The following is a 14836-nucleotide window of genomic DNA, read 5'->3' as shown; positions in this document are numbered from 1 at the left end:
CATACCATTGTTTCCTTCCGTTTCCTTTATAATCGGTTACCCAACTGAAGCTATAATACCAGCTTTATTGCGATGTCGCGCATGTAGAACAGACACATGTGCACAACCAGAGAAGATCCGATTTAATCAGTTGAGCTGTTTCAATGAGTGTTATCTTGGTTTAATAGCTTTTAATGGGGTTTAAGTCCTGCAAAGGTCGATATGAATTCTACTGTAGACATGACTGCATCATGTGTTAATATCTCTGAGTAAAATATTTGGCAACTAATTTGACGTCTGTAAACAATGCTATATTTTGTATATACCCCGTCGAAGATTTACCAAGTAATATTTCCAAAATTGCAACTCAGCTATTTTATTTAATTGATAAATAGAGACCACCAATTGCATCTGAAAAAGGCGAATACAAGTAGGGTCTGATAATATTGTGTGACTACTCCGCTGACAATATCTGCGACCACATTATGCAACTAAAAGATTTGAAAACTTGCTCCTCCTGATATGAAATGAGCCCCACAAGTCCATAATATTAGCCCGAAATTGCTTCCCCCACCATTTTGTCCTCTTCCGGGATTGCTGCTCAGCTTGAAAAAAGGCCTTTATGTTGTAAAGTATGTGTAGAGTCCGAAGTTTACCGTTTTCTAAAATCCATTTTCCGTGTTGTAATCCGTGTTGTAAAATTTGTAAATCCGTGTCATGAAAAAAGCTTAAAATATTTAAACAATGATATTAATGTCACAATAAAGTGTTCAATATCGCGATCAATATGCTCTGATTGGAATATTCTCACGATAATAGGCCGACTATTATGATGTTTGGAGGGATGATATATGGGGTTCATGCCTTGGTAATATACCTTTATTTCGGTGTTATTAAACAGTATTTTTATCATAAAAGTTGACATACACAACTCATGATTGTTTTTAACATTTATTTCTCTTATCTTTTAACAATTGAATATATGAATACAAAAGCCACCCAAGTCCATACTTTGGCCAAATTGAGTTAAGCATGGGAAAGTGTTGCTATACATAGGCCTGTCATATTTTTGAAAGAACAACTCAAATTCATCCTCTGTGTCTATTGAGCATGTGAAAAATAGCATGTATGAAAGAATCAACCCAAGTCCATGATTTGAGTCTGTAACACATTGATTGAAATCCAGTATGTATAAAAGTCCACTTGTAACATCTTCATTGCTGGAGAGTGACTTTTGAAAAAAAAAAATGGGTTTAATCAAGGAAAGTGTGTGGTTTATATTACATGGCAGAATGCTTATCAACATTATACATAACTGTGTGCTTTATTTTGTATTATCTTACTAGTGGTAATATCATTCCAACATTATTGTCTTTGTATATGATTCAAAAAACTACCCAAGTCCAGAATTTAAAATGAACCCCACGAAGTCCCTGAAATGCTAATCGTCATACCTAATACAGTTTAACCCACCCATTTGCACGTACAACTTTCCATATTGACCAGGTAAATCTAACTGAAGGAATTAAAATGATACACAGGTTTTTTTCTCAAAATCACTTCCCATGGACTTGGGTGGGTTTTGGATTCATGTATTCAATTGTTTTCACATCATAGAACAATGTCATTTTCCGTGTTGTACTTCGGACTCTAGGTATATGTTATAGAGGAACTGCCTGGACTATTTATCTTGTGTCGTTCAGATCTTTAATTTATCTCTTCTTCAGGTATTATGCCATCTACATGGGCAGTTTCAGGGACTGTTTCTCGCATCATTCCGATTTTCAAATCTCCCATCTCTCTTCAACCCATTCCTTTGCCTATCTGACATTACAGTTTTTACACAAAAAGTATTTTTTTGAAAAATCTAACACTCGCCTTTTCACGGAGTCGAGAGGTCAAAAGACTACCGTTAACAATTCAATAATTAGCATTAAAATCAAGGTTTTTTTACGTATTTTAGAAACACTTGCCCTATGGCGTGAGCTGCTGTGGTAGCTGGCAGGTACCTACGTACCTACGGAAAGGTAATGTATCATCGAACAGGTCGCGCCGGGTTTGTGCATATGCTTGGTCGTGTAACAGTATATTTGTGTCCAAATTGAGGGCGCTATTTACATATATATAAGATTTAATTTAGCGTAATAATCTGCGCCATTCCTTTCATTTCATGATAAAAAAATAAAGATTTCCTTGCTATATGTTATATGCTATATGTTACTCATGTCATGACCTTTGAATGCCACTATACAAGTGTCTACCCATGTAAAGATGCAAACCAGATTTTAGATAAATAGCGCCACCAGTGTTAAACTTTGCTTTAAAATAATAATAAATAAAGATCTACACGCCATCAAACAAAATGCTGCATAATAATATTATTTTGAAGAGGCAGAGTAATGAATAATGAAGAAATGAATAACGATATAGCGTATATGATGTACAATGTGAACGGCAGTTGAAACTGTGTCTGGTAGTCAACGGTCTTGTGTTCGTTGCGCGCCTGGTGGGAAAACACAATACACAAGTTAACCATAAGTTAACAATACACATGCCCCGGAATTGGATAAATTGCACATTTTCTATCAAATTTCGTTCAACAATTTATCTAGATGGAAAACTACCAAAGTTATTGCTATTCTGAAGTTTAAAAAAAACCACATATATGTGATCCAAAGACCGATATCTCTGCTTTCACCCATCTACAAGCTTTTAGAGAGACTGATTCTTGGTAGAATTATCGGTACAGTAGAGGAACATCTCCCTCCTACTAAGACTGGCTTTTGCAAGCGCAAATCAACTACTGACCAACTACTTGACACCGAGCATGCCTTCCAGTACCAGCAGAAGTTTGCAACAGACTAACAGCTGCGTAAGACACTGTCTGGTATCGTGGCTTGTGTCTATCAAGCTCCTCAAGACCATCTCAAATGTCAAGGTTGTCAAGTTCATAATGTCGCGGATAGTTCAAGGCAGACTTAAGACCGTTCATTCATTTTTGAAACATCCAGCGGCGAACGAAGCAGAAAAAGGAGGCTTCGAAATGGGATGACACAAGGCTCCGTAATCTCGCCCATACTTTTCAACATCTATATATATCCCCGACATGTCCAAAGGAGAATGTCAGCAGTACTCTTACTCCGCGCACTCGAAGTAGTCCATTACTCTTTTGATGCATTGAGACAGCTCTTCATTGAGACAATGATCTCAGCATGTTGGCCAGCTACTTCCATCGACGGCACATTAAGCTCAGTATGCAAAAGACCGACGCGTCTGCTTAGATTACTGAGTTTTTAATATGTCGAACATTATGTGCCAACCGAAAGTTCAACGTTACCAAGCTGCACCTTGACCCAACGCCGAAGTACCTTAGTGTCATGCTTGACCGCAGCCTCACCTTTTCTCACCATGTAAAGGAGGTTGCTGCTAAGACGGAAACCCGAGTGAACCTCCTCAAGAAACTGACTGGCACTGGTTGGGGAGTATCCTTGCGTATTCTACTGCTGAGTATGCTGTGTCTGCATGGAGCCACAGCGCCAACACTGACAAGGGCGATATTGTCGTCAACGATGTCATTAGAATCATCGGTGGCGCACTCCTTGCGACACCTGTCAACAACCTCTCCCGTCAGTATATTTACAGATGTAGATGTGGTGGATCATTACCATCTTTTAATGCTTTTAAAATATGATTTTGTACACCAGGAAACTGGAATATTATTGTGCTAAAAGAATCTTAAAATAAAATTTTCATTTCAACAAATGGGTGCCTATTGAATCATGGAGTGAACCTTCTGATTGATTGTGTTTTGTGTTAAGAGTCATCTTGTGAATTTTGCATTTTAGCTTGTAATCATGTGTTTTGTTTTTGTCTTGTCATATTGTTTATTTTGTCTGCAAGAGATATTAAATAAATGTTCCGTTTAATAAAAACACAACCTCTCCATTCTGTCTGGAATCCCTCCAGCCAAGTTGTGGAGAGATCTGCACACCCTGAAGCTGACCCACAGCGTGACCACGATGATAGATAGTCTTGTGCTTTCATTGTTAATATTGAAATGCTTGGTTATATCAAATAATATTTGCCAAAAAATACGCTGCCTTTAATTGTAATTCCTATCACTGACAGTGTGGGTCAAATTTCTGCGGCTTCTGTAAATGCCAACAGCTTACGGGGACTTCGCCACCTGGACATCCCACCAGTGGCCCTTAGCATTGCCCTGGAACCCACACCGAAATCACCTTGGGGGTCTGCAAATACTGTATAGACATCAAACAATATTAAAATTGAATCATTTCAAACATTTGTTACGTGTAGAACAAAAAGTAAAATGTGACCAGATTTGGACCAATCAGGCTAAAGTCAGCAATAATGAGACTGAGATAGAGGAAAATTAGCATAAAACACAAGAAATTTTATGCTCATTTTTCCTATAACTTTGCAACCAAGTATTCGAGAGACCTGGGGATTCTACATCTGTAAATCTAGGTACTGGGCAAGTTAGTTTAGGTAGTAACTCAATTTTCATTATTTCCTACTTTAGCCTGAGTGGATCAGATCGGGTCATAAATACAGGGTGTCCCCCCCAAAAAAAAAACACACCACACAACAAGACCCTAATTAATATATTTAATTAAAGTTTCAGAAATAGGAGAAAAAGAGATCGCAATGTGGGTTCTGTTTTATTTTTGGGACACCCTGTATAATGCATGATAATCAAACTTTCCTCAATGATAACTTTATAAAATAACAACTTTATTTAGGGAATGGGCTTTACCAGTGGGCTTATGGGCTACGGTTTTGTTAGTTGTCATTAATTTGTGGGCAAAATAGTTGTGGGATGGGACTTCTTTTGCTATACTTGCAATTACTTATTTTTTGTTAGTTATTTATGCGTTTTTGTTTTATTTCGTTTTTTACTTTTTTACTTTGTTGTTTCTTGCTTTCTTTTTATTTACAAAATATATAAGTCATTTCTCTTTTTGGGATAAAAGGTAGCCCTGAAAATGGCTGTATGGCTTGTCTTTGGTTCTTCTGGTGAGTTTACTGTGCTATTCTGCTTTCTATCTGGATGCCTCCTAACAGGTTTCAGCCCTGGTCCACATTGCATCAATTTCGTTGACTATGCGCGCAGGATACTTGTGAATGCAGCAGTACGATTACGAAGATCTAGCTGGTTTACCGTGGTCCTCGCCCATAATACGCGCTTTGGATTTCGCCCCAAGTGGTATGGTGTCTGGTGATCTTGCAGGCACTCCACAGCATGACCTCAACCGTGGACAGAGTGAAAAACGGGTACAAATCTTTAAAACGGCATATCTTCAAAAGTTGTGAGCCAATTGAAATAATTATTTTAGTTCAACTTTTAAGAAATAAGTGAACAAGAGGGCGCGATGAGGGATCTGTTTTTTGGACACCCTGTATGATACAATATCAATTAAATACTTCGATAATGTATGAATTATGTACGTGTGTTTGTGTTAACCAAAGTAAGATCAGTGTTGATTGTGGACAATGCTTATAATGTACTGTGTAGAAAACGTCATTTAATTTGGACCAGCTGTGTGTAACAGGTTTTGCAATGGTGATTAGCGTGTTTATTATACATTTGCTGAATTGACGATCATCTTTAATTTATCGCGGCGACTGTTTGTATATTGAATCAAATTTACCAAATATAATAAATAACCGTCCCTCACATGTCAAATGACCTGGACCATACACCTAGATCATCAATGCAAACATGGTATCAATCCCGAAGGACAGGGGGACATCAATCCCGAGGGACAAGGATACATCAATCTTGGGGAACAGGGGAGTATCCCTTATGTTTTAGGTGGGGGACACAATATCAAACCCACCATATTTTGACACATTGCAAATTTCACTCCGGAAAGTTTGTGGCGGGTCTATCAAAGTAGGAAAGAAATACTTGATTTATGTCCATTTATAGATGAGTTGACTTCTGACGTCAATGCCTGGCAGTATGCGCACGCATCATCACAATTTCCATTGTTTTTGCCTGGCAGTATGCGCGCGCATCATATTTTGGTCAGGGCTCGTGTTTTTAAACCCCCCGCCACATCACAATAAGGCTATTAAACAGTGTAGTGGTTGCATGGGGTTCACTCAAGCATATCGATATACCAGTCCCTTGCCTTTGTTGATAAACATTGAGGTCAACTCATCTATACACTACGTAAAAACATCTGCTTTGTGCTTGGGTACTTTTTGAAAGTACGTGAGTGATATACAACCAGATTATCCGTTATGTAGAGTATAGGTTTTGCGAAAACAATGGATATTGCCGTATAATCTACCCGTATACATCCACTATAAACACACTCAAAGATGTGGACACACAGCACGACAAAATGTCCTTCTCACATCGCCATTACTAGTAGAAAAATGAGAATTCTTTCAAAACGATGAGAATTGGACAAAAGTATGAGAATTGTAAATTTTCTCATTTCTATGAAACTTTCTCATCTAAATGAATGAGAAATACTAATTAGCGTGTCAACCACCTGTCACATTGTTTTAAATGAGGAAATTAAAGTTTCAACCGTCATCCTGACGTTCTGTATATCATGTATATAGCTACAATCAAGTGCAAATTTGCTGTGACACATCCACGGTTCAATGACTCCCCCCCCCCTTATTCAATGCTGTATACCAAACTAGTATTTCTCATTCATTTGGATGAGAAAATTTCAATTCTCATAGTTTTGTCCAATTCTCATCGCTTGAAAGAATTCTCATTTTACAATTTCCACTAGTGCATATCGTCGAGATTTAATAGCAGACTACAACTCGAGTTTACAGCTCCATACCTCGAGTGGACAAACATTATTTTGACCCTTTACACGTTAAAACTAGCGCCACATTTATAATAGTTATACATTTTTACTCAGTCAATTTTTCACCAAATACTTTTAGAAACATGTTCTTTAAGGATATGCATCAAAAATTTGAAACAGATTTTTCAACTATGAGAAATCAACCTTTGAAATTTAGTAAAGTTGTTTTTGGACCACACTGTACTTGTTTTAAAGTACACTAAGTATTGCATTGTTTTAAATATTGCGTCTGTGGTTTGTGTATATCATGCATTATAATATACCGTAGAACCCCGATTACAAGTATTATAGTAAGAGACGAATTATTATTATTATTATTATTATTATTATTATTAGTGTTATTTTGTATTATTATTATTATTATTATTATTATTATTATCATTGTTATTATTATTATTATTATTATATAATCAAATATGTCATGCAAACATCATTTTACAAATAATCAAGAAGTGAACCGAAGTGTCATCCACGCATAAGTAGTAAATTCTTATATAATTATGCAACACATTTTTAAAATGAATGATTATGATGATTTTGTAGTATATTTTTGTAATAATGACGCAAATTAAACGCCATCATCTGTAGACATAACCATCTAATAATTTGTCGCATTTTGAGTTTGTTGTGGGTTTCTAGATCACGTTCGAAGACACCGCGTTACTTCCCATTCTGAAATGATACAAAAACGTACTGTAAGAATTTGCCCTCATCTCTTATGAAAATTGAAAAAATATGGAAAGTGAATACAACAATAAATTAAAAATATGATTTGCAATAAGATCATGAATATCGATTAATGTACATGTTTGATATTAAGTATGGAATATTTATTTACGAAGTGCAGGGGCCACGACTAATCTGAAAGGGGTCTGCCCAATATTTGCTAAAAGGTACCTCAAAAGCATGCCATATCCCCGTACACCTTCAAGAACGGCGTCTAACAGTTTACAAACAGTTAAAAAACAAACCAGTAAATCGCAAAATCTAGGAGTGGCCAGGTTGGACCCGTAGAACTAGAACAGGTTTTTCCGTCGCCTAAGAGGAATTTTAATATATATGTGACTTCGATAGAACATCTATCGGGCAAATCTACGTTCATTATATCATTGGTGTTGCCGCCTTACTTAACGTTAGCTTTGGACATTTACTTTATTGATTTTATACGCGGGTAAGTCGGGTGGAAAATAAATAATTTAATAATTAAATATCCAAAGCTAACGTTAAATAGGGCGCCTCCGCCTAATGACTGGACCCCCGGCGGCCAATCATACCATACCTTAACAGTGTCTCTGTTTACTTTCTTTCCGTTTCTTCTAGGTCATTCGATTTTACATCTATGAATAAAATATTTAAAAAAAAGAAAAGTGAACAATAATGCAGTTATTCATATTATAATATTATCATGCACTTTTGAAAACCTTATATTTCACCTCTGACTATACTCTCTCCCACTCCCTCTTCAAAATCCACTCTATCCTCCTCTCTCCCTCTCTGTGGCGGGGTCACTCAAGTTGAGTTACTGATCGCATGATCGTTACCAAAAATCGCTGGAAAGGTGGTCATTTTGAGGGTACGTCCGCAGATAAATTGGAGAATTAGGGGCAAAACTCGGGGGTTGCGAATTCGGTCAACTGTTATCACAGCATTCTATAAATATTAAGAATTCTGTGACTTATATTCCCCGGGATTTACACCCTATTTCCGTGGTTATTTTTTCATTTTGTGCCAGTAGTTTTGAGAATCTCCGCGCAAACACCTAGCTTGGAAATGAACTCCCCCGACGAGCATGTTTACAGATAACCGGAACAGAAATCATTTCCCGGTATGTTTTCTCACGCCCGTGCGCGTACACTCTCAGAACATTGGATAAAAATGGATGGGCAGAAAACAGTTGGTTAATAAATGCCCAACAATGGTTAAGATTCTTGAAGTTGGGCAAAATACAGTTTAATACATAAATGGTCAAACCTGTAAATATGGTATTTACATAGGTCGGGTGAATTCAGAGTTCAAAATTACCAATGTTGGTTAAAGTTTACCAACCTTGGTAAACCACTTTCTTTTCCCGCCAATAAAGTTGGCAAAGTATGATTTTGCCCAACCATGGCCACATGGTGTTTCTTTGCGAACTGTGATTGGTCATTTGTGTTGGGCAGAAATGCATTGCAGACAACAAGATGGCCGATGAGTGGCTTGCTGCAAAGCTTGTGGATTGGGGTCTTCAAGATCTATTGGAGACGTTTAAAGCTAGGAAAATATATTATGAAGTATTACATTTTATCGGGTATAGCACCTAGTTTAAGTGTGTGCGAGGCCGAGACTGCGATCAAGACTTACGATGATTTATCGGCGACATCTACCACCACAACCGGTAATAATAATAATAATAATATAATTTCCTACCTTCAAACTCTCCAATTGTAGTTCATTGTGTACTCATTTAACCCTGAGTCTGCATGAACTAACCAACATATTGGTTAAAATGTAAACAGTGAAATGAACTTCCCATTCATAGTGTTTAACCAACTATTGGTTGTATTTTGCCCAACATATTTTGGTTTAAACTAATGGTTAAAAATTTGCCCAATATCATTACCCAATAATATTAACCAACAGTTGGTTAAGATATTTAACCTACCACAATTTAACTGTTAGACCAACCTTAGTTGGCTGACATGTACACGCAGACAGCAGCTTACAACACATTAAACAGGCTTACAGGCATAGTATCCCTTTTTGGCACCACACGTGGATCACAAAATAGTTTCCAGTTTGTGCACGGCAAATATTTACATAAATAGAGAGCGACACAGACCTTAAACTTGTACATTTACCAATAAAATTCAATAACATTCCTTCGCTTCTCCCCACTCGTGCATGCTTTTCAAAACGGCCATCTTGTTGTTTAAAATGCCGATTTGGCGGTAAATCAGCATTTTTAAAACAACTCGTTGTTTAAAATGCCGTATTTTTTTTTCAAACAACTGTTTAAATTGATCATGTTGCCTTTTCATTTGTTGTTTTTAAATCAATCAAGCGCCCATTTTTGATTTTTTACAACTCTGTTTACTTTTCTGAGCAACATTATTTTAAACAGCGAAATTTTAAACAGTGTATTAACAACCATTTACTCACTACAAAGCACTTAAAAATATTGAAAGCATACATACAAAGGTAATACAGTTTAAATAATGTATAATATATACTGCGCCAAGAAAGTATCCTTACACTTGGAAAAATAATCACAATTTCAAAACCGAACCATGTTGGAATAAATTTGTTTTTGTAATAGATGCACGATGTAATTCTGCACATTATGACACCACATTGAATCCAATGTCACCTCAAGAAGTAATAATGGACGAAAGTCCACTTTTAAAAGTGACAAACTGGCCTATACAAGCGCAACAAATTTAAGAGACAACACAGTTTTATTTAAATCAGTTTTTTCCAGTTTTTACTTGTCTGTACTTTTCATAACTTTCTTTTTATTTGTCAGTTCTTTTGTTTCAGGTTTCTTTTGTTCCTTTTGTTTTAAATTAAAGGCACGCCTTAATTAGCCGTACACCACTCTCAAACCAGATGTCTAGTCCGTGGAGTTTTGAATAGGCAAAATTGTCACTTTTAAAATTGGACCTTCGTTTAATCAAATGCTTGTAACTTTGCTTCTTGAAGTCACATTGGATTCAATGGGATGTCATAATGTGCCGGATTATATTGTGCATCTATTACAAAAACAAATTTATTCCAATATGGTTCGGTTTTGAAATAGTGATTATTTTTCCAAGTGTAAGGATACTTTCTTGGCGCAGTATAGTAAATTACCGTCACAATGATCATAAGGGCAGCATTCATTCAGACGCCGTTGACAATTTGGTGGTATATTTTTGGGATCTTTGCATTCCTTGATGCCACAAATTACGTCTCCTTTGTAACACTGACATATCTTACAGTCTTCCTTGGATTCAACAGACATGTCATGATTAATATTTTCACAAATTTTTTCTCCAGCTTTGCAAACGCATTTCGAACAGTCAGTCTCGGATAGGATATGACCTTCAACTTGACCTTTACATTCTGCAAAATCAAGAAAAATGCACCATTCAATTAGTGGAAGGTTTGTACCGTGGATTCTAGGGGAAGGGCGGGGGCACCGGGTCTTATTGGATGAGCACAGTCCGTTATTCGGGAATTTTTCTGTGGGATTTCTTTAAATTTCAAATCGATTTGGGGGACCACGCATTCTCATTTTATGTGTAATGGACTAAAACCACTGTAAGATGCATTTGATCCCTACATCATCAATGTAATGTACTACATTGCATATCAATGTTACGCATGGTGGAAAATATCATCGGTATGTACAGTAAATAAATGGATACTTAAATCCTGTCTCACTGAGATGGGGGAGGGCAACACCAATTTTGAAAAAGTTGTACCAAAATTGTTGAAATTTGGACAGAACTAAGGCTTTTTGATGATTTTTTTGGAAGTTGAGCATTTTTCAAGCATTTTGTCAGTGGTCCAAAAAAATTGGACCAAAAACTGGTTTTGCGATTTTCTCCACAAATGAGCAATTTTGCCCAAATTTGACCGAGTCACAGATGAATTCATCGCGTGTTTGCTATCCTAAATATGTATACTCATTTGGTGGGCATAACCTTAAACTGAGGCTAATCCACCCCTAATAGCCCCCCGACAATTGTGCCACAAGTTTTAAAGCCTGCGGACGCCACTTGTTTATATCCATAAGTTACTTCACATGTTAAAAAAATAAATAGGCCTACAATAACAATATACCAGTATAACTATTACAATTCGGCCTCAGACGGCTTTAAAGGCCACACATATCTGATATTGCTCGGATAATATCATGTCATTGGCAAGCTAATATTATGAGGACAATGAAAATGACTCATTTTGGGCGAGAAGTGTAAGCGCATCTCGCCCTCTTGCGCTGAGTCTTGACCTACATATTATTCACAGTGTTGCAGAAAATATTCATGCTGTCTATACACTCGCTTGAAACTACAGAGGCGATAGTGTTCATTAAAATTGGTAATATTACTTCATTTTGATATTAAAACAGTATTATAAAGTCATCTTAGGCAGCAGTGTATTTGTATTAAAAGAATAGTTGTATAACTAGAATTATTTCGTCGAACGCCGCACATACTGGTCTATCTCGGAAAAACGCATTTCGAGAAAATCGCAATTGAAAATCGTCGTATTAAGCTTATCTTTCTATAATTTAATTAGACTGTGGATTTTCATGAAAGTGGTTTTAAATTAAAGCACATACTTAACAGATTTATTTAAGTGGAATCTTGGATTATATTTACGTATGCAATTGCTTAAAACTACACTTAAGTTGTAGTTCTGTTTGAGATATGGTTAATTTCCCGATGTCGTATTTAAAGTGCATTTCATACTGGTCTATCTTGGAGGCTGTCTCGATTTCGCGAACGGTGACGTGACTTTAGACGCATTACATACTGGTCTATCTCGAGATAGACCAGTATGTAATGCCCTAGATAATTCAAACCGAGTATGAAACCGAGTAATTTTAACCTGTAAGATAAAAAAACAAAAAAACAAAAAAACCAAAGAAAAACCAGATTTTTGTCTTTGCTGTGTTTCTTTAGCTTGGTCTCTCATGCAAACAAAACAGTATTAGTTCCATCAAATATCTGTACACTTCAGAGTAATATGATGACTGAAACGCCAGAGGAGGCTTAAAGGCATTCCTACAATGCACTATGATTGGGAAATTTGATCAATATAACCTAATTTTAAAGGCAAAGTCCCCATTGCCACACACACCAAATGGTACTTTTAAAACTGCAGCTAACGAGCTAATAGTTGAGACTTATGACTGATATTCATATGACTGAATTCCTCCTGCGTGATCTCTGCGTGTCGTAAAAGCCAACTAAAAGAGGACCATGGAATCTTAGGGGCCAGTTGATGTTGGATGGCACCAACAGGATCGGCAGGATCAATAACAGGCTCAACCCTGATACATGGTTAGCCCTGCATCGAGCAGCAGCGATGTAGTACGAGTTCTTGGCGCTCCTTAATATATTCAAGGATATCGGCAGTACTCGATTTAGTGATGGGCGTTTTGGGAACCCCAAACACGGCTGTCAATGCTGCGGTGAAGAAGGCAACGGGATACCACTTCACTTATTGTTTCCCAAGAATAATCATGGAAGGTCACAATTTGATGTTAGAGACTAACGGCGTGAAGGGGCTGTGGAACCTAATGTGGACGGCTCCTCGCCCGGTAGGGTGTCCCATGGAGAGCAGGTGGGCCCACACCGTCAGCTAGCTACTGTTCGAAATAGTAAGGTCATCTTGCGAAAAAGTAAGATCATCAGAGTTGGAACCTGGAATGTGCGAACTCTTAACCAGAGTGGGAAGCTCGAAAATGTTAAGCAAGAGATGACCCGACTTAAAATCAACATACTAGGAATAAATGAAACCAGGTGGACAAATAATGGAGACTTCAAAATCGATGACTTCAAGATGATTTATGCAGGTGGTGACAAGCATGAGAAAGGAGTTGGGCTAATGCTAGATGCAGATATGGCTAAATGTGTGCTGGGCTATTGGACTGTAAGTGAGAGAGTTTTGCTGGTCAAACTACAAGGTCAACCTTTCAATATCTCTGTTATTGTAGTATATGCTCCCACAGCAGAGAGCACAGAAGAGGAGATTGATGCTTTTTATGATAAACTGGAGGAAGCAAAGTCGCAGTGCAAATCAGATGAAATACAACTGATCATGGGAGATTTGAATGCAAAGGTGGGGCAAGGACAAGATGGCAAAACAGTAGGCGAGTTTGGACTTGGAGAAAGAAACGAGCGTGGTGATAGATGGGTGCAGTGGTGTGAAGCAAACAACATGGTAATCACAAACACTTGGTTTAAGGAGCACCCCAGAAGAATATATACATAGAAAAGCCCTGGGGATCGCACAAGGAACCAGATAGATTTCATAACCATTAATGACAGATTTAGAAGAGCAGTGAAACATGCGAAGACACATCCAGGGGCAGACTGCGGAAGTGATCATATTCCAGTAGTATGCACACTTCGTTGTAAGCTGAGAAAGATGAAGAGAGCGAAGATCACGAAGAAGGTAGATTTTGAACAGCTGAAGAAACCAGAGATCCGAATGGAGTATTCCATCAAAGTGGAGAACAGGTTTGAGCAACTTACAGACGAAGGAGAAGAGATGACATGGGAATCAATGAGGGATATCTTGGTTGAAACAGCAGAGGAATGCCTGCCAAAGAAGAAGAGAAAGTAAAAGCAAGTGGATGACAGAAGAAATTCTATCAATGATGAGAGACAGGCAAAAGATCATGGACAGGATTCGAAAGAATATAGAGAGTTGGACAGGCAAATAAAGAAACGTTGCAAGGAGGCCAAAGAGACCTGGCTGAATAGTAAATGTGCCAAAATTGATAGTCAATTTGGAGAGAATCGGAATGTGTACCAGAGGATAAATGAGATCTCAGGCAGGAAATCAGGCTGTTCGAGCTCTGGGTGCATCAAGGCAAAGAATGGTAATATGCTGGTAGGGAAAGATGATGTAATGAAAAGATGGATTGAATATGTTGGGGAGTTATTTCACGATGTAAGGGATGGTTTGCCAAGCTTTCCGATTCTATTGAGGGTCCAAAGATATTGCAGTCAGAGGTTCGATCAGCTATAAAAAATGATGAGCAGAAATAAGCCTGCTGGGCCAGATGGAATAGTTATTGAAATGATTGAAGCATTAGAGGATTATGGAATTGAGAAACTGACAGGAGTCATCAACAGAATGTATGATGATGGGATATTTCCGGAAGACCTGAGCAAATCAACCTTTATTGCTCTTCCCAAGAAACCTGGCGCTGTGGATTGTGAACAACACCGTACAATTAGCCTTATGAGCCATGTTACAAAGATAATTCTAAGAATCCTGTTACTGCGTGCAAGAAGTAG

At 37.6% G+C, this 14836-nt stretch overlaps 1 protein-coding gene across 2 annotated transcripts in view; it reads right to left on the bottom strand.

Moving 5' to 3' along the window:
- Window positions 1–14836, bottom strand: part of LOC140168354 (uncharacterized) — a 116593-nt gene that overhangs the window by 84448 nt on the left and 17309 nt on the right. The window contains exons 2-4 of one of the 2 annotated variants that reach the window (XM_072191727.1): window positions 10668–10919; window positions 8119–8176; window positions 7496–7511 (exon numbers count right to left, since the gene is read on the bottom strand). In XM_072191727.1, coding sequence (XP_072047828.1) covers window positions 8136–8176; window positions 10668–10919 — 293 coding nt within the window. In that variant the 3' untranslated portion in view covers window positions 7496–7511; window positions 8119–8135. Of the gene's footprint in view, window positions 1–6356; window positions 7512–8118; window positions 8177–10667; window positions 10920–14836 lie in introns of those variants that run through there. The other variant, XM_072191726.1, reaches the window with a different exon arrangement.

Source organism: Amphiura filiformis, chromosome 13 (genome assembly GCF_039555335.1).
Source record: "Amphiura filiformis chromosome 13, Afil_fr2py, whole genome shotgun sequence".
NCBI classification, from domain to species: domain Eukaryota; kingdom Metazoa; phylum Echinodermata; class Ophiuroidea; order Amphilepidida; family Amphiuridae; genus Amphiura; species Amphiura filiformis.
This window is presented reverse-complemented; position numbering and strand designations above follow the sequence as displayed.